The sequence below is a fragment of the Cynocephalus volans genome, chromosome 14 (assembly GCF_027409185.1).
Source record: "Cynocephalus volans isolate mCynVol1 chromosome 14, mCynVol1.pri, whole genome shotgun sequence".
Lineage (NCBI taxonomy): Eukaryota > Metazoa > Chordata > Mammalia > Dermoptera > Cynocephalidae > Cynocephalus > Cynocephalus volans.
The window spans coordinates 85,021,250-85,042,975 of record NC_084473.1 but is presented as its reverse complement, the minus strand read 5'-3'; the positions used below and the strand labels follow the sequence as shown (position 1 = coordinate 85,042,975).

Genomic DNA, 21,726 nt, shown 5'->3' with positions numbered 1-21,726 from the left:
GCCACCCTGTGGTCATATCTTTTCTCTGGTCAGTCCCTAAGCACCTCAAAAACTCTCCCCACCCCCAAACAGTATTATGCTCTCCACCCTGCAGACACTGACTCCAGCATAATGGAAAAAGACAATTCCACTTCCAAGACTTCTTTCTCAAGTCACACAATTAATACACTTCCTTCTTATTTTATGGGCCCCCAAACTAACAGTGTCAGGCAAAGGAGGTAAAATTGTAATAAAACCCACCTGTCTACGTCCTTCCTAATTCAGTTGACCTTGAGATTAGAGACTCACCGGGATGTGCTGCTCCCACTCGCACGCAAATGGAGTTTCGTCTTACAACCTTCCTTTTATTATCCGCATCCAGTGTGGGGTGACCTGCTTTGGCTTCTATCAGTGAAGACCAGGCTTAATTTGTTCACATATAGGAAAGAGGAATTTTGTTTAGAAATTTTTACTCTCAGCATATTGATTGTATAGCAATATTTTAAAGACTTTTTATGACCAAATTTTTTAAAGAATTTTAGATTTTCCGGATATGTAAAGGCAACAGATAATGAAATAAAAGAATCGATCACAATGGTAAACTTTTAAACATTTATCATTCATTGGCTCAGGAAATAACAATACCCTCTAATTCAAGCATCTTAAAGGATACTTTGTAAAAATAACATTTTCAAGGATTAACTTGCAGTAAAGAAAGCGTGACATATTTTTTAGTATTACTCATTTTCTTACACTCAAGTTTCCATATTGGGTAGTGGTTAAAGGTGATTAATAATTTAACATCATTTCAGAATAATCCTTTAAAGTCAGTTTTAAGAGGTATCAGAGCTTTCTCTTTTAGTTTGTGTGTTTGTTTTCTGTCTTTACTTTTATTTTGCTTCTTTTCAGCTTCTGGTTTTTCTGACTTCTTTCAACTAGCATGCGTAATTAGGAATCTGATGTTTTCAAGTCTAAGAATTAGAATTGAACTGGTAGTATCATAAGAAAAAAGTCAAAAACACGAAACTTACAAAATGTAGAGACAGAAGAGGGTAAATAAAATTTAAAAAAAGGAATTATGAGGCCTTTATTCTAATCCTACCTCCTCACCATGATTTGTCCAGAAACCTGGATTCTCATCAGGGAGTTCAACCTTTAAAGGTGAGTATAATTTTTATTCAATTATTTCCTCCAAACTTATTTAAAAAATCATGATTTGGTAGATTTCCCAGAAGCTATTCAGAGAAAGCTTTCTTGTAGAATCATACCTAGAACTGTGTTTGTGTGATTGTGTTCTTTGGGAGTTCCATATGCCTTTTTCTTAAATTTCTCAACATTGCACAGTACAGCAGACTATTCTGTCATTTGATCAAGATTTTTTTTTTTTTTGGACAGTTATTGTTCTTTTGAAGTGATTTGAAATAGGCACTATTTTTCAGAAGCTAGTTCATTCAGTATTAAGGGCATCAAGGATAACTGAATAATAATGAGGTTGCTTTCATATTTAAATCACTAGTGATGTAGAAGACTGACATTGCTGAGCTGTGACCATCTTTAAGTGAAAGCCCAGGAAAACATTTGTCAAAGGTACAGGTTACCCTGAGACATTAAAACAGCAGCTCCAGCTCTTGCTCTTCTCACAGATGGAATTTACTTTGAACTGTGGATTGGGGCTGTGACTGTTCCACACACAGGCCAGAGGAGAGACTCAGGATCTCACACAGAGCAAATAATAAGAAATTGGGACTCTGAGAAGACTTGGTTCTACATGACGAGAAAAACTCTGTAAGGGAAGGGTTTTTCTGAATACAACTCAGAAAAACATAATATAAAGTTTTTCCTTTTTTAATTCTGTACAATCATCCTTGAAAGTTTTTCATCCAGCAACTCCCTGTGACTTATTAGTGTATCTAAAATCACTATGATGGGATATATACAAGATTGAAATAATTGGTCACAAGAAATATCATCTTCTCTGCCTGAGGCATACAAATCTTTCCCCTTTCCTCTTACTTAAACTGGGCTCTTAGCTCTTTATGCAAGAGACACATTTCTTTGTACTGGTCAGGCCCTTTGACAGAGCGCTCTTATGGAGTTGAACTCACAGGGTCCCAGGGAAGGCAGTTTCTTAGGCAGTTATCCTGGGAGCAGTAGATACCAGACAATTCTTGATTTGGCTCATGACCACTATTTATTTGGAGGGACTCTGCAGATCAGTATTTGCTTGTTTTGTTTTGTTTTGTTTTTTATATTGAAACATAATTGGTTTTATATCCTTGTGGGGTACAGAGTTGACTACCAGAATTTGTGTACAATACGTGATGATCAAATCAGAATAGTTGGCATATTCATCATTACAACAGGTATTCTGTACAATCAGCACTTGTTGGGTGGAGTCTCTGTTCTTCTCTTGATTAGCTGGGAGGGAAATATGTAGGGTGACCATTCATTCACCCCTCAAAGATTAAGCCTAGAGACATGATCTGAAAATGGCTGCTCAAACACATTGTGTCCCTATTAACCCCCGAAACTATGAATTACATCCTTTTTTCCAACTATACGGAAGTGGGACTGAATCTTTATTTGTTCCCCTCCAAGAGATATTTTATGTCACTTTGCTCACAAGTGAAGCCCCCACTGCCCCTTGGCTCTTTACACCCTCCCTTCGGCTCTTTCCACACTGCTGCATCCACCAGGGGTTTGCATGCTGTACCCTAGGGAGGACCTTCCCTTGCAAGTCTGAGAAAAAAGCTCAGCTCTAACCTTGACTCATCAGGACTCTTCAGTTCATCTTCTCAAAATGAGGTTCCCTGATCAGCTCCTGGGGCTGCTGATGCTCTGGATCCCTGGTAAGGGCAGAAGTGAGATGAGAAGATGGAGTGGGAGGGTGAGCTCTGGGGCCCGCTGCTTCCCATGTGTGTTCTGAACAAGTGTTAGAGGCATGTGCTTTGTGCCCCAGGGAAGGAAATTTGACATTTTGCTATGTGAAAATTCGAATTCACTTAAAGGAAATAATGACTAATGCTCTCATGAAGATCTTGAAAAAGTAAAAATCCTCTTGTGTCTTGCAAATATTGGGCTAATTTTAGCATGTCTAATTTTTATGGTATTATTCAAATTTAAAAAAAAAAGATTCCACTGAAATAAATACAAAAGAGAAACCATGCGTATTGCCTTTAATGTTTGTACAGAAACTTGTGTTTCTCCTTCATTATTTTAGGATCCAATGGGGATGTCGTGATGGCCCAAACTCCACCCTCTCTGCCCATCATCCCTGGAGAGCAGGCTTCCATCTCCTGCAGAGCCAGTCAGAGCCTTTGACACAGTAATGGAAAGACCTATTTGAATTGGTTCTTGCAGAAGCCAGGCCAGACTACTGATCTATGGGTTTTACAGTCGGGATTTGGAGGTTCCAGACAGATTCAGTGGTTGAGAATCAGGTTCAGATTTCACACTGAAGATCGGCAGGGTTGAGGCAGAGGATGTTGAAGTTTATTACTGCTAGCAAGCTATACAACTTCCTCCCACAGTGATGCAGCCCTGAACACAGACCTCCCTATTGGCATGGCCCAGATGCCAACACATTTTGTTTGCCTGTGTAAGAGGAAGATGTTGCAGAACTTATGGGCAAAGTTTTCAGCTCAGGGCTCTGGACCATGGGAGCCTCAGCTACACCTACATGTTAAGACCTCATCAGCTCTAACAGCCTTGCAATGGCATAAGCAGTAGGGACACTTTAGCTGGTCCCAGTGTCATGTGAACAACCCAGTATGATGAAAGAGAGAGTTGAATGAAAGCTCTTCCTAATCCTCTCTGTCTTGCCTACATTTGTCAAGAAAATTTAGTAGGCATAACAACCAGACACTTGATGCAGATGATTCCACAAAAGTTGAGTACATGTTGGTTGGAAATTACCAGTTTGAGGTATATTTTTCACAAGATAGTACTTGGTGATATTGAAAAATTAGTGCTTTCTCAGTTTTCCACCTTCCTACTTCTTCTTTACCACTTACAATAAACTACCTGTTCCATAATCATGTTCAAGAAAACATTCTCCATATACTATCTTCAGGTAGAGAGTGGCTGAGTATAAATATTAAAAATGTTTGATTTTTGAATATTTGAATAGACTTTGTAAATTCAGAGCAGATATAAGATTCTAATGCCAAGAGACTGTGATTTCCCTCAACTGCCTTTCACTAAGTGGAACAGGAGTTCTTGCAATTCTAAGAGAGGGCTTCAAAAATAGACAGCATAACTCAGAATTGGAGAATGCAAAGTTTACAAAATGCACAACAGGAAAAATGCAGAATTATATGAGATTTTGATTTGTCTACTAAATTCAAGAAGTTTTTAAAGTATTTAACCCAGGTTCTACTTTAGAGATGACAAATTGTTGTCATAAGAATATTTTGAAACAATATAGAAATGTGTTATTTTTACATAATTACATCTTTACCTGAAAATAAATCTGAATCATATTATAGTCATAAATGTGTAGAAGATGTATGTTTTTCATTGATCTCATTTAAATTAGTGTTCAAAGCTATATCTGACCTAATAATGGGTCACATCAGTTACATATCATAAGACAATATGATGGACATAATAGAAAGATTGAAAATGAACAACACTAAATCCTGCTTCTGGTTACTGATATAAAGTACATATGAGATAATTTTCTACCTCAGAATAATATAAGCCTGGATAAGTGCAGATAAAATTCCAATTTGTCATTAGTTAGGTTTTGCAGTTGTATGTAAAAATTTATATAGAATTCAGGCAAACTTGAGCCCTCAATTTGTGAAACATAAGACACTTTACATGTTGTTTAAAAATACACACAAATGCACGATTGAGCTTATGTCTTATCACAGAATACACTGGGAGAAAACAAATTGGAAGTAGGAAGAGCAGAAGTTAAGCATTGTCACAGTCATGGTTAGGTCTCCTGTGATTGACAGCACCTAGTGACCTTGAGTTTCTGCTTTTCACTCAAGGTGGTTATGTACATTGTATATTAAAATGAGAAAACCTACAAAATGTTGATATGCCAAAGGGCTACACTCTCAAGACAAAATGGTGAAAAATCAATGATTCCGAAAGCTAAGAGGGATACAATGGGGAATCAGAGGACAATCAAATTGGCAGTTACAGAGAAACTGCAAAGTATGGTGGATTAAATATGACAAAACTTCTCTGTCTCTGACATAACAGTCCTGAGGTAGGCAGGTGTCCATGGTCATGTAAGTGACTGTGCTCCATTAGGTCACTCCGGTTGGCAGGTGGCACTACCACTCTCAAGACAGAGCTTTCCTTCTTCTGTCTAAATCACTGCCCCTGCTGCATTCATTCTGTAGCCAGCATGAGGGAGAAAAAATTGAAGAGACAGCTGTGCTCTTAAAAATTCAAGAAAACTTGGCATTCCAATCACTTACAAATTTCCTTCGACCTAAAGTACACATTTGAAAGATTTTCTAATGAGGGACCTACTCATAAACTCATCTTTGTTTGTTTGTTTTGGTTTTTATTTTAAATCTGAAAATATATTTACATAATTCTTGGAAATGATTTTTTGAGTGTAAAATTATATTTGTGGTAGCCTATTTGAAGTTGATATTTACCATTTGCTAATTACTGTTACAAAGTCATCTATGAAATTAACTCTTCTCCTATGAAAGAAATTTGTCTTTTCCTTCTCAAACTCCTTTTAATCTCTTCAATTTGCCTTTGGTTTTCTAAAGCTTCAATGCATTTAGTTTAATTTGTTCCTTATGATAAATCTATTTATATATTTCATACTATATTTAAAAGATATTTTTCTTAGTGTTTCCTATACAGCTTTCCATATCAATCTTCATAAATCAGGATAAAACTAAGATTTGTACCAACAATTTCAGTGAGATAGAATCATTATTTTCTTATAGTCCTATATCCCTGTTCTTTCATTTTGTTTTTATTATTGTTGTTATACATATTGTATCTATATGTTACAAACCCTGAAATATAATAATGTGATTATGTTTTTAAATATTTTTATGTCTATTAAATTAGTTTAGAAATGAGAGAAGAATTAGCACATATTTACACAGCCTATTATATTAATCTTATTTACCATTTCTGGTTCACTATTTTTTGTTTTTGTGGGATTGAGTTACTGTTTGTAGTCATTTTCTTTGTGCAATGAAACTGTACTTGTCTTGTGATTGTCAAATATGTACATATATATTTAGGTCTTGGGTACAAAAATAAATTGCAAACATATTTTATACATTTTCTTTTCAAAATCAATAGAAAAAGGTATAGAGAAAACATATACTTTTTTTCTTTATACCTACTTATTTACATTTGTTGGTACTTTTTGATATTCTTAAATGTGGATTCAAATTTCCATTTAGATTTTCATGCTTTTGTTTTATTTATTTTTTTAAATATTTGTTGAAGGACAGTTTTGCTAGCATTGAATTGTTCCTGATATTACTTATTTCACATTGTTTTTATATGCCCTGATTACAGTGTTCCTGGAATAATTCTTGCTTGATAGTTTTCTATATACTTTTTTTTCTGGCAGCACTTAGAATATGTCACCCCAGTCCCTCCTGAGCTACATTGTTTCTGAGTGAAAGTCTGCTGTTAATATACTAGAGATCTCTTGTGTCTGGGTGTGAAACTCTTCATTTACTCTAATTGCAGTTCATTGAAATTCGTGGGTATGTAAATAATGCTTTTTTCTTTTTCAGAAAATAGGCAAGTTGTTAACTGCTGTTTCATCAAATATCCTTTTCTTATTCTTTCACTCTCTCGTCTTCTTTTTGGACTCCCATTATACTTATGTTTTTTCAGTAATCATGTCCCACATTCCTCTGAGTGTTTGTTCATTTTTCTTTATTCTATCAACTCTCTGTTCATTAAATTGCATAATCTTTAACAATCTATCTTCAAGTTTATTGATTCTTTTTCCAGCAACTTTAAATCTGTAGTTGATTGTTCTAATACATTTTTGTTTTAGTTTGTACTTTTTAGCTCCAGAATTTGCCTTTGATTCTATCTCATACATTGACTTTATCTGTTTCAGGAGGCATGGTCTTCATACCTTCCATTACTTCTTTAAGCTTTGTTTTGGTTAGTTCTTTAGACATATTTTGATGATTACTTTCAAGTATTTATCTATTAAGTTTCACATCTGTTCTCTTTCGTAGGCATTTTCTATCTTCTCTTTCCCCCCCCATATGGAATACACTCTTCTGTTTATTTTCATATTTTACATTTATTTGGTGAAACTGAATATTATCTTTATTGTGGTATACTGTATGTAGCATAATATTTAAACTTTTAAACATTCACAATTTTAACATCACTAGCATTATATACATTCACAATGTTGTGTATTACCTCTAACTAAAAGAAAACTTTTTCATCACCCCCTAAAACACTATGTATCCATTAAATAGCAGCTCCCGTTCACCCCCTCCCCCTCCAGCTACTAGTAACATCTATTCTCCTTCCGCCCCAATGAATGTGTTTATTTTAGGAACCTAATATAAGTGGCATCATATCATGTTTTTTTGAGTGTCTATTTCACTAAGTATAATATCCTGAAGGTCAGTACATGTTACAGTATATATAAAAATATCTTTCAATTTATGACTGAATAAAAATGTATATGCCACAATTTGTTTATCCATTCATTTGTTAATGGAAATACGCATTATTTCCTCCTTTTTGGATATTCTGAATAATGATGCAATGGAAACAGTATGCAATAGTTGTCCAAGCCCCTGCTTTCAATTCTTTGAATGTATGCTTAGGAGTGCAGTTGCTTAGTCATGTGGTCGCTCTATATTGAACCTTTTGATTAACTTCCAATATTTTCTCCAAAGGCAGCACCATTTATAATCTCACCAGTAAAGCACAGGGTCCAATTTATTCACATTTTTAACAACATTTGTTATTTTTCTTTTTAAAGTACAGCCATACTGGCCTGTATGAAGTAGTATCTCACAGGTTTCAATGTTCATTTTATTAATGACTAATAATGTTGAGCATCTTTTCATGTACATTTTGGCTCTTTGTGTGCGTATCTTCTATTGAGAAATGTCTGTTTAGTTCACAGCTCATTTTTGAACTGGGTTTAGTGCGTGGGTGTGAGTGTGTGTTTAATAATTGTCATCATTGTTTTTGAGTTTTAGAAATTATTTACATGTTCTGCATATTTATTACATATTAGAGATATGATTTGAAAATATTTTCTCACATTTAGTATTTTTTCTTTTCAACTTCTTAATAGTATACTCATAATTTTGTTCTTTGGGGCTACATTGATGGATCACCTTGTAGTGAAGATCTGAGGAATGTTGGGTCCTGCCTGTCCCTCATGATTTATCCAGGGGTCCCGTGTTGGCATGTAGAGAGGAGTGAAGAGAGGGATCATGAATCATGTTCCTTCCCTGACTCTCTCCATCCACCCTGAACCTCCATGCACTGCCCAGACCTGCCAAGCACACCCTGCCTCTGGGCCTTTGTCCTGCACCCTCGCTCTGCAGGGTGCACTCATACCGCAGTCCCAGGTGTGCCTTTCTGTTCTCATCATCAGGGAAATGGCCCAAGAGCACCTTTTAGGGAGGTCTTCTGACTACCTGCTCCATGGAGCTCCTGTGCTTGCTCTCTCCCATCTGTAGTTGACATTGCTTTGTCAAATTCCCTTCATAGCACATATCACTGATGGGGTTGTATCTGACTTGTTTAATGGTTGATTTTTCTGACTCCTCCCACTTGAATACTAGAGTGAAACCTTATGAGAACAATATATTGTCTAATCATCAATGTCTAAACCCATGTATGGTGGGATAAATAAATGAGTTCATGTGGACAGAGGCTGGGTGCCAGAAAAAACAAGTAATAGTTGTCTTCTGATGCTTCCAGAACAACAACCACAAAAGATAACAAATAAATGTAACCCACCTGGGAAGTCATAGGCCCTACAACACAAATAACCCTGATAACTTGAAACTAGCTTTAAGTAGAAAAATAACACCTTCCTTCAGCACTAGAACCATGAGTCTTTGCAGAAATCTAAGGATGTCTCGAAAAACTAACCAGAGACAGAAAAGAAGATTGGTCTTAAATCATGCTTATAAAAAGAAAATCCACTTTTGACTGACAAATACTAAAGAGTTTTGGTCTGTCAGAGCTGTGGATAAAGAGAAAGGCTTCATCATGTGCCCGGGACTCAAGGAAGCCACATGAAAAGGCAACACTTCCAGGCAATTCAAGCATAAAGAGGAGAGGAGAGGCAGGCTTTGGAGTCTGGGAAGTGAAGGGTGTAAAAATCAGAGCAGGGAAATTTCAGATCTTGTAACAACAAGTAATAATAATATAAAAAAAAAGATAAAGCACATACCAACCATCCTGCTACCATCCCTTACGTTAGGCAGTGAAGTTCGAGTTTGGATAATTGAACTATGGTAATGTAAGAGAATAACATTTTCATTAAGAAATGCACTAAATTATTTGTGATTTGCATGTCTGTAGTTTACTCTCAGAAGCATCAGGGAAAAATGTGCATTTATATACAGAAATAGAATGAGAAACAAACAATGTTTGCAGTTGGGCAGCTCAGTGAAGGCATAAGAACATCTGAATTATTTTTGAAATTTTCTGGCATTTTGAAATTAATTGAAAATAATAGAAAACTCTCCTCAGGGCTCACTGCCAATGGCAGCCCCTTGGGAGCCACAGCTCCACCTGAGGGCTGCAGGTGCAGTGTGTGAGTCACCTCTCCCTGCACCTCCCTTCTCCCTTTGTGACTTCAGTAACTATTTATGGAATCATGGACTTGGAAGACCAGGAACTACTCTGCTGACTTCCTTTGGTGCTATATTAAGGGAACTGGGATAAAATAGTTTGAACTGAGGTTAGTTTGTTGTTTACAAGCACCATGACCAAGAGCATGGGAGAAAGGACAAACCTGTGCAAACCCAGAACTCTCAAGCATACAGGACCAGTATAAATCCTTTATAAACCACCCAAATTCTTTCTCTCTTATTAGCTTTTCTTTTATTTTCTATAAACACTTTCCCCAGTGGTTCCCAATAATATCCTCCAATTAAGAACTAGTTAAATAGCAAGCATTTTTCATCTTTTGATGAATAAGTCCAGGTGTTTTTAATTTGTCCCCATCTAGCTAATGTGCTTGACTTCGGGACGAATTTTCATGTCAATTGGTATAAGTTTTATTTACCTTATCAAATTTTACTAATATTAAACAATATTATTAATATATCTAATTTATTACTACCATGTTAACCTGACCCTGACTGTTTGGTCCTCCAATGAATTAACTTTCAGTTCTGATCACACATAATAATAACACAGGGCATGTGCTGGACAGTGATTGACAGGGTGGCGCTAGTTGTGTTTGACAGGGTAGCAGAAAAGTCCATGAACCAGAAAAACTGAGATAACACTTCCGGAGGGTTTATTTTACCTAATCTTCTAGGGGGAACCTTTATAAAAACAGGACAGAGAAAAGGACTGAAGTTAAGAATCACATAAAAAAATTGAAATATTTCATGGGAAAATGGTGTTACCTGATACAAGACCAACCAAACTAAACACTTAACAGTGGCTTTGATAATGACAAGTATGAATATATATCAAACAACAATAATGGAGATTACCTGATAATCAGATACTCTCACATAGAAATTGTGTCTTCAAATGTAGGAAGATAATTATCAGTTTGTAGCAAAGCCAGGAGCTGAAAGGCAGAGGGAAGTCAGAAGACAGATGCCACTTGCAGCTGAAGACAAGACTCAGAGAAGACATTGTGGAGGTAGATAAAAGCCAGGGGCTCCAGAGGAGCAGGGATCAATCACCTCCTATGCACAAAGGTGACAAAATAACCTCACCTGAAGGATTGTCTCCAATCAGAAACCTATTTCCTGGTCCCAAGACTTTCCTTCTTCATGGTCCTGAGAGTGAGGCTGACAAATAGGAGTCCTTCTATAAACTCTCCAGATTGAGTGCATTTCTCCCACTTGCTACTGTGACAAGAGAGCAAAATGAGGCTCTCCCAGACTTATTCTGGGGAGGCTCCCACGAAGTAGATGCTCCCAATTCCCCATGTTTTTTGAAAACTATTTTTTACTGTCATCCTTTCACATTAACACACACACAGACCCCCCTCCCCTCCCAAAACCCAAAACTACCACTGTGGTGGTCAATGGCTAGAAATAAAGAAATTATTATTATTATTTTTCTTTTTTGTCTTTTTCGTGACCGGCACTCAGCCAGTGAGTGCACCGGCCATTCCTATATAGGATCCGGACCCACGGCGGGAGCGTCGCTGCGCTCTCAGCGCCGCACTCTCCCGAGTGCGCAACGGGCTCAGCCCAAGAAATTATTTTTTTTTAGGAGCTATGAGTATGTTAAATTGTATCTTTCCCCTCTGGGGCCTCCTGAAGAGTGTGACGTGTGTGTCCAGAAGTTTGGGGCACACATGGGGGTGCACGTCTGATTCCTGTCTGAGGAAACTAAAGCTGAGCCTGGGCTGATGCGCTGCTCCGCAGGGGGAGGGTGGAGAGATGACAGGTGGATGCTTTGGAAGAGGCAGCGACTCCCAGCACTGGGGAGGGGTGGCTGCTCTCCTCACATATGAAGGAGCTGGAAGAAGCTGGATATAGACAAAGAAAGAGAGCTGATGTCCACCAGACCCTCCCGCACTTCAGATAACAGCCCAGGGTGAGCCCAGCTGGGGCAGGGGACGCACTGGACAGTAAGTGCTTCTTCAGAGGACTAGCAATACCAGGCACTCAAGGAAGACTCCCCTGTGACAAGAAATGCCCATAGAACAGTATTATTTAAGGGTTCCGGAAAAGGCATGAGACTTGTCAGAGATGTCACGCAAGGGACCAGAGAAACCCAGAGGAAAACCTGGTCACATAAGGGAGAATAATAAAGCTTATGGCTGATTGCATCTCCTGATACAGCTTGTTTAATAAACAGGTAAACAGTCAAAGGGATAAATCCACACTGAGGAAAGCTGAGAAGACAAATCAGCCATTCTACTGTCCCTAGGTCACTGCTTAGTGACCAGAAAAGTCCACAGGTAAAGGAACAAAGCACCAAGTAGGGACAGCTGTGTCTGTCTTCCACAGTGACAGGGACAGCTGAGCCACCACGTCTGATGCCCAATGGAGAACTGCTTCTGTGCTTTTACAGGAGATACTGTGGTGCATCTCAGAGGCAAGCCAGCTGCACCCCCTCAGTACCATCACTAATTATCTATTTTCTCCCACATTTTATCAGGTTGCTCAAGGATTTTTCACGGACCTGTTTATGTATAATGAATCTGCAATTTATTTAATCCACCAAATAAGCTATGTCCTCCACGAAGAAAGTATCAAACAAGGAAGAGGATGCTGAGATTTCAGGTCACTAGAAAAATCACTGAGGCTCCCATCACCAAGCTCAAGTCTGAGAGAAACCCCCACTGGTGAGGGTGTTGGTGAATCTGAGCTATTTCATCTCCACTAGCAGAATGAACAGGTGAAACACCCGCCACCTTGTTTCAGAAGGCTTAGATCGTCATCAAAAGAAATGCCACAATACCAAATCTAATTTGAATGTGAGAACATAATGTTAGCATTTTCAGAAAGATGTGTTGTAAATAAAAAAATGAATAAAGCAAAACAGTTTATGAAGTATATTTATATGTAATAAGAGATGTCTAAAAAACCAGAACAGAGAACAGTCAACAAGAGTTGTAAAACTATGTGTTTTTACACAGCATCCTTGCAGAAGGATGCTTGACTGTGTATTTCATAAAGAGCCTGAAATACTCTTGGAATACATAAAAACTTGCAAAATGTGAATCTCTTGATTCCAAAGGCAGGAACAGTGTTAAAACACTGTGTGGCATGTTTATCTCTCATATGTGACCTGTGGAAAGCCCAAATTAAGCAAGAGTTCAATGGGTATGAGACACACACACACACACACACACACACACACACACACACACACACACATCAAAAGTAATCCTTTCTTTTGGAGAAAAGACTGGGGAAAGGGACAGCTGTGAATGCGAGAGTGGGGGGGGTAGGTCACTGTTTTCTTTATTCTTTCTCTCTGGTCATAGATTTTCACTGGTACAGCAGTGGCTGATAAAAATCTTTCTGGCCAGATAAACCAGTAAGAAGTACCCTGTGGTCTGATGAGTGTAAAGAAATTCTCATTATGTTTTCCATTGTTTTTCTTGTTTTCCTTTTGCTAGAGAGAGGCTGTACTTATGCAGAAATGTGTGGCTGTACAGGAAAATAAAACTCTGAGAGAAAATTGGAAAGAAGACTTTTAATAGTCAATTTGTGGTGGGGTAATGTGATCACTGAACGTGGCGATACTTTACTCCTGTGAATGACCTATTTAGAAACTGAGTGTCAAGGTAATGATTAATCTCATTTTGAGCAGAACACAGTTCCCGCCCCCCCAAGAAGAATATAGACTTTAGTCAATAGAATACTGTATAAACCAAAGTGCAAGTCTCAAGTTAACGTTCGAGTGCACGTGCCCATCACAGAGACAAACAGAAACGTCATGGCAAATCTTTGAAAACCTGACTTGTACTGGAGCCATTGCTTGTTAAGGGAATGACAGAACATACCATGAGAAACTCAAACAAACCACAATAATAACAAAATAAAATTCTCCAGAGGATTGTAGCAGGATTCAGGATAATGTTTACCATGTTCAGGATACAATTTGAAATAATTTGACATATAAAATACTAGGAAAATGTGAAGAATTCTCAGGAAAACAGAAAATTAACAAATTCCAACTATGAGATTATTTAGATGTAGAAATTTTCTGACAAAGGCTTTAAAGAATCTAGTATAACGATATCTCATGAGGTCACAAATAGATATTTTTGAAGTAAACAGTAAGACCTCAGTTCCCAGCAGAATATATGAAACTTCTTATTTAAAATTTCATCAGCATTATGTTAACGCTCTTTGTTAGTGCAGTTTTTGGGGATAAGGATCCATAGCTTTTGTGTTCTTAGTGAACTATGTAACTCCCTCCAAACATGAAGGGCTGAATTTGCTGTCACAAAGTGCCACTAGAGGGCGCTCATCAGCCAGCAGAGGGAGCAAGAATGTGCTGCAGCAAGAGCCACAGCCTGGAGTCCAGATCCTAGAGGAAGAGCACAGGTGCACAGTGTGAATTGTCGCTTTGAATAGTTTAAGTAGACACAGTTAATTTTTTTTTGTATTCTTTCACATGGTGTGTTCGAAAGTATTAACAATATAAAACAACCCAGTGAAATTTTAGAAATGAAAACTGTAATATCTGACATAAAGAAATTCAAGTTGGTGAATCCCCAAACAGGATGGATGTGACATAGAAAAGTGTGACTGAACTTAAGAACAAGGGAAACCAACCAATCCGAACCATAGATATGAAGGATTGGAAAACCACACACACACACACACACACACACACACACACACACAGAAAAACAAAACAAAACAAAACAAAAAAAGGCACTTAGAATCATCTTGGAAAATATTAACAAGCAATAGTTAGAATGGGAGAAAATTCACAAACTCGGTCAGGGAAATAAATTTTGAACTGTAAGAAGCTCAGCAGAACTCACAAGTTATCAACTTAAAGAAAACTATACTGTACAACTTCAGAAGAGAAAGTTACTGGGGATAGAGCATGATATTAAATGACCAATAAAATAGTCAATTCACTAAAAGGAAATGGAAATTATAAATATGTATGCAGTAAACAAAAGCTTTAAAATACCTGAAGACAAAAAGTAGCACGGTTCCTCAAAGGGTGTGTCATTCACAGACGTGTTTTTGTCCAGAGCCTCAGGTATCTTGAATACCCAGTGAACTGAACGGATTGCATCTTTTTTTGAGGAGATGTGTGACATTTTGTGTTTCTGCAATTGATTAATTGGTCCTTTAATAACCTTAATGATGGATAAAGCCATTCCAAAATGTTTTAGAATACATTTAGCACACAGAAATGTTATAAGTACAGCCCACATTATTTTCTTCTGATCCATTTGAGAGTAAGTTGAAGAACTGACAGCCCCAACCTCTAGGACTTTGCTATGTATTTCCTAAAAATGAAAAATGATTCTACATAACCCAGTACAACCATGAAATCAGAGAGTCAGCATTATTATATTACTACGTCTAACCCACAGGATTGCTTCAAGTGTTGACAGGTCTACTCATATTGTCTTTTGAAACAAACTCATCCAGCCCAGAAACACATGCTTCCCTGTCTCTTTAGTTTCTTTCAGTCTGGAAGAGTTTTTTAGTATTTCCCTAAATTTCATGATCTTATTACTTTTAATGATTACACACCAGTTATTTGGTTGAATGTTACTCAGTCTGGATTTATTTGCTTTACTCATGGTGAGATTCAGGTAACACATATTTGGCAGGAACGTCCAGAAGTGATGCTGTCTTCTGCTCGTGGCTTCCCATTAGTTGTTCCATAATTTCAATCAGGCCCGTTACTGATGACGCTCAATTCAGATTCTCAATTAAGGTTGTGTCTGTCAGATTTTTCTCATGCATTTGAAATTAATAAAAATTTGTTGAAAAGTTCCTTGATAATTCAGGTACTAATTCCTCATTAAATAGCCACTTTAACTCATGGGTTCATATTTTCCTTAATGGATAAAAATGTTAAGATTGCTAGGGGTCCTCGGAAAGTTCATGGAAAATGCATATTATAAAAAAACTATGGATAGATGCAAATTTTTTTGCATCGACAAAAACTCATACCAAGTTGTTTAGTGTAGCAAAGGTAGACACCCAATATCTGGGCATTTTATGACAAATCATAAGCACTTTTTAAAATTCCTTTTCTACCCACCACATCTCAGAATGGTAGAACTAATAACTTAGCACACCAAGATTATCAGGGAATCAGAGCAATGAGAAAGCATTTCAGCTCTCAGTAGTATGCAGAGGTCCCAAAGGCAGGGAGCCTTAAGATCATCTCTTTTTTTCTGAGGGTGTGTTTTATCTGAGAGACATTGTCTTAGATAGAGAGATAATAAGAGAAGTGGGTTATGAACCCCAGAGAGCAGTAGAACACTGCTAACAGAACAGCAGACTGACCATTTTCCCGTAGTTTCCAGAAAGAAATGTGTTCTTGGCAGACAAATCTGTGCTCCCTGGTGTGATGTGGAACACCTGGGGATACTGCCCCTGTGCTGAATTTCTGAGATGAGCCAGCCCTGCAGCTGTGCCCAGCCCTGTCTAAGCCCCTGTCATTTGCATGTTCCCAGAGCACAGCCCACTGCCCTGAAGACTTATTTATAGGCTGTTCACACCCTGTGCAGGACTCAGTCCCAGTCAGGACACAGCATGGATAGGAGGGCCCCCGCTCAGCTCCTTGGGCTTCTGCTGCTCTGGCTCCCAGGTAAGGAGGGACAGCACTAGAAATTTAGTCTGCTACTGTGGTTAGTACTGCCTGGTTCTTCAGAGAAGTCCTCTTATAACATGATTAATCATGTAGTAATTTGTCTTTATGTTTTCCATCCTCAGGTGCCAGATGTGACATCCAGATGACCCAGTCTCCCTCCTCCCTGTCTCCATATCTAGGAGACACAGTCACCATCACTTGCCAGGCTAGTCAGGGTATTAGCAAGTGGTTAGCCTGGTATCAGCAGAAACCAGGGAAAGTTCCTAAAGTCCTGATCTATGATGCATCCAGTTTGCAAAGTGGGGTCCCCTCGAGGTTCAGTGGCAGTGGATCTGGGACAGATTTTACTCTTGCCATCAGCAGCCTGGAGCCTGATGATTTTGGAACCTATTACTGTCAACAGTATAATAGTTATCCTCCCACAATGTTACAAGCCCGAACATAAACCCCCAGGAAAGCAGAAGTGTGAGGCTGGGCTGCCCCAGCTGCTCCTCCTGGTGTCTCCATCTGATGAGAGTTTCTCAGATGCAGCCATGCTCTGTGGGTCACTGGAAGGTTTTGATAGAATGGTCAGGGGGGCTCCTCTGAACCCTAACCCACTTTCTTTCTCCTCTGCCCCAGCAGCACAGACATGACAAAGTCTCTCCCAGTTTTATGAAGAACAGAGATCATAAAATCTGAGGAATTTGAGTTATGACATTTGTTGGGATTTATTCACCAAAAATGTAGTCACTCTAGCTATTTCAAGCAGGATTTGTTTTTTCTTTTTAAATACAGGTAATGAGAGTCTAAACTACATGCTTTACAATGAAACTATACCCGTACTTCTCACCATATTCCAAAATCAACTCAAAAGAGATTAAAGACATAAATATATATTCTGAAACTATAAAATTCCTAAAAGAAAACATACAGGAAACACCTCTGAAAGTAGTACTGGGCAAAGTCTTTTTGAACAGGACCCCAAAATCATAGGCAACAAAAGGAAAAATAAACAAATGGGAGTGTATCAAACTAAAAAGCTTCTACACAGCAAACCAAACAACTAACACAGTGAAAAGACAACCTACACAGTGGAAGTAAACATTTGCCAGCTAAGCATTCATCAAATATTAATATCCAGAATATACAAAGAACTCAAAAAATTTAACAGTTAAAAAAAAAATGCCCATAGACATGGTTGGGAATAAATTCTACGTAGAGGGTTTTTCAAGATGGCGGCGGCTGCGGCGGCTGGCGCGGAGTAGCTGAGGTGGAAAAGGTAGCCACTGGGCCTCAGGCAGACGGGAAACTTGTGGACCTTCCTCTCGCCATCTCTTAAGGAAGGACTGCTGCTGCTGACCGGTCGTGGGGGGTGACCGCCACTTTGCCCCCGGCAGGAGAGGCTGCCTCATTTACAGGCAACAGCTTTGAAGTGTGGAGCAGGAAAAGAACTGTTTCTTAGCTGCAAAAGCGAGTCTCGAAACAGGGAACACGGCGCCAGGGCTGCTGTGGATGCAGCCAGGATCCCAGAGGCCGGGTCCGCGCTGAAGGCGGCCAGCTGCCCTATTTAGGATTTGAGGTTTCAGGCCGGCATTAAAGAAGATTCCTGGGAGCGCCCGAGCCGCATCGAGACTGAACAGCCCGAGGCGGCAGCGGCCGAGAACTGGGAAAGGCGGCAAACCAGAGACAGAGAGCGAGCACCCAACCTGGCACAGCAATGTGAGTGACCCCTGGCACAGCTCTGTTCGGGGGGTGGATGCCCACGCAGCTCCCGCCTGCACCACCAGGCCACTCACCACCCGGTGCTGCCTCCATTTTCCCAGGGGCGGGCAGCTCCGCCCTGCTCGGCCATCACTGAGCCCTCCCACTTGCTTGGCCTGGCGCCGGGCTTTCCGGAGCCTGCAGACTGGCCTCCGCTCCCACTCCCTCCGCGGTTCTCTGGTGGGGCTGCTGGAGGGGGGCATCCCCAGCCAGTGTCGGGAGGGCAAGGAAGTACTGGCGGGCCGACTGTCACTCCACCATACCCTGGTCTCCGGACCCAGGTAAACTCCCTGTTACTGGGAGGCAGATACCATCTCTGTGGCCACCAGTTTGGTAAAAAGCCTAACGAATTTCTGGTTGGGAATAGGGTGGTAGGAGAGTTCCCAGGTCCGCTTGAACCTGCCGGAGTCCAGGCTGCAGGTGGGCGCTAGATTCGGTCTATGCCAGGGGGATACAAAGGTGAACAAGCCCGAGAAAGATCTACATAGTGCTACAAAGGCACCGAGACCGGTCGTCTGTGCCTAGCAGAAACCTGGTAGACTTCCTGAGCGAGGCGGTGCCGAGCAGGGTCTTGAAGGCCCAGCTGATAGACGAGGGGTGCAGAAGACACGCCCCAGCCCAGCACAGTGCGCACAGAGTGGGGAGACGTGTGGCCAGGGAGGTGGAGACTCGACAGAAACCACACACCCGGTGGGGTCGCCACTGAACGATCTAACAGCCTGGGCCAGAGCACACGGAACAGGGAGAAGTCCTGCACAGGAAGTGAAAGCTCAACAGAGATCACACACCCTGTGGTACGTGATCCACCAGCCCAGCAGAGTCCAAGCTGACCAGAAAGGTGGCTCCCCCGAGAAGCCCAAGACCCGAGGCAACCACACACACAAGGCACTAGAGGCCAACTGAGCAGTCACGGAGGGAGCCATACGAAATTGGCAACCACAGCAACATCCTAGTTAGTCATTAGTCTCAAACAGGTGGACTGTGAACCCCCCTGCCACAATGAATAAACACCAAAAAAAAGATACCAGAAATACAAAAAATCAAGAAAGGACACCACCAAATGTTAATAAATCTCAAACTCTAGATCCTGTAGAAGAAGAAGCCCTTGAAATGATTGACAAGGAATTTCAAGTGATAATTCTAAGGAAACTGAATGAGATACAAGAAAACTCAGCTAGACATCATGATGAAATGAGGAAAAGTATACAGGATCTGAAAGAGGAAATGTACAAGGAAATCAATGTCCTGAAAAAAAATGTAGCAGAACTTGCTGAACTGAAGAAATTCTTCAATGAAATAAAAAACACAATGGAGAGTTTAACCAGCAGGCTTGTCGAAGTTGAAGAGAGAACCTCGGAACTTGAAGATGGGCTGTTTGAAATAACACAAGCAGACAAAAGAAAGAAAAAAGAATCAAGGACATTGAAGAAAATCTTAAAGAGATATCAGACAACCATAAGCGATCAAATATCCGAGTCATGGGTATTCCAGAAGGGGAGGAAAATGGAGATTCCATTGAAAACATATTCAACAAAATAGTGGCAGAAAACTTCCCAGGTATAGGAAAAATCACAGATCTTCAGATCCAGGAAGCTCAACGATCTCCAAATGTATTCAACTCAAAAAGACCTTCTCCAAGACATGTCATAGTCAAATTGGCAAAACTCAGAGATAAAGAGAGAATCTTAAAAGCTGCAAGAGAGAAGCGTCAAATCACCTATAAGGGAGCCCCAATCAGGTTAACATCAGACTTTTCATCACAAACCCTAAAAGCTAGAAAGGAATGGGATGATATTTTCAAAATACTAAAAGACAAAGATTGCCAGCCAAGAATACTCTACCCTGCAAGGCTATCCTTCCGAAATGAGGGGCAAATAGTATATTTCTCAGACAAACAAAAACTGCGGGAGTTCACTACCACAAGACCACCCTTACAAGAAATCCTCAAGGGAGTACTGGGTTTGGTTCCTGAAAAATAACTACCACTGCCATAAAAACCCAAGAAAAATCTAAACCAGCTAGTATAATAAAAATGGCACTCATGAAGAGAAAACAAGCTAACAAAAACACTGTCTACAACCTAAGGAACCAACAAACACAGAAACCAAACAGTAAATCAGAAAGCAAGGAACAAAAGACACCTAAGACAAACAAACAACCAATAAAATGCTAGGAATAAATCAACACCTTTCAATAACAACTCTTAATGTAAAAGGCTTAAATTCCCCAATTAAAAGACACAGACTGGCTGACTGGATCAAAAAGCAGGACCCAACTATATGCTGCCTACAAGAGACCCACCTCACCCATAAAGATTCACACAGACTAAGAGTGAAAGGATGGAAAAAGATTTACCATGCAAACAGAAAAGAAAAACGAGCTGGAGTAGCTATTCTTATATCTGACAAAATAGACTTTAAACTAAAAAGCATAAAAAGAGTCAATGAGGGACACTACTTAATGATAAAAGGACTGATCCATCAAGAAGACATAACAATCATAAATATGTATGCACCCAATGTTGGAGCAGCCAGATTTATAAAACAAACTCTATTAGACCTAAAGAAGGAAATAGACACTAATACCATAATAACAGGGGACCTGAACACCCCACTGTCAATATTAGACAGATCATCTAGGCAAAGAATCAGTAGAGAAACACAAGATCTAAACAATACTCTAGACCAATTGGAATTGGCAGATATCTACAGAACATTCCACCCAACAACCTCAGAATATTCATTTTTCTCATCAGCACATGGATCATTCTCCAGGATAGATCACATATTAGGTCACAAATCAACTCTCAATAAATTCAAAAAAATTGGAATTATCCCATGTATCTTCTCAGACCACAATGGATTAAAACTAGAAATTAATAACAAATGAAACTCTGGAAACTATACAAACACATGGAAATTAAACAGCATTCTACTTAATGACATATGGGTCCAAGAAGAAATCAAGCAGGAAATCAAAAAATTTCTTGAAACTAATGAAAACAATGATATATCATACCAAAACCTGTGGGATACTGCAAAAGCAGTATTGAGGGGAAAATTTATTGCATTAAATGCTCACTTCAGAAGAATAGAAAGATGGCAAGTGAACAACCTAACACTTCACCTTAAAGAAAAAGAAAAACAAGAACAATCCAAACCTAAAGTTAGCAAACGGAAAGAAATCATTAAGATCAGAGCAGAACTGAATGAAATTGAAAACCAAAAAACAATTCAAAAGATCAATGAATCAAAAAGTTGGTTTTTTGAAAAGATAAATAAAATAGACAAACCATTAGCATGGCTAACAAAAAAAGAAGAGAGAAGACTCAAATAACAAAAATTAGAAATGAAAAAGGCGATATTACAACTGATTCATCTGAAATACAAGGAATCATTCGAGACTACTATAAACAACTATACGCCAACAAATTTGAAAATCTGGAGGAAATGGATAAATTTCTGGACACACACAAGCTTCCGAAACTGAACCATGAAGACGTAGAAAATTTGAACAGACCAATAACAATAAAGGAGATTGAAGCTG

At 39.2% G+C, this 21,726-nt stretch overlaps 1 pseudogene and 1 gene segment (V, D, J or C); both read left to right on the top strand.

The window, feature by feature from the left end:
* The first annotated feature begins 2,779 nt into the window (after positions 1-2,779).
* On the top strand, positions 2,780-3,484 carry LOC134363343 (immunoglobulin kappa variable 2-29-like; annotated as a pseudogene).
* Positions 3,485-16,379: 12,895 nt separating this feature from the next.
* On the top strand, positions 16,380-16,882 carry LOC134363367 (immunoglobulin kappa variable 1D-13-like). The segment is given in 2 exon segments: positions 16,380-16,434; positions 16,560-16,882. Coding segments are annotated over 2 exon segments (378 nt in total).
* The last annotated feature ends 4,844 nt before the right edge of the window (positions 16,883-21,726 follow it).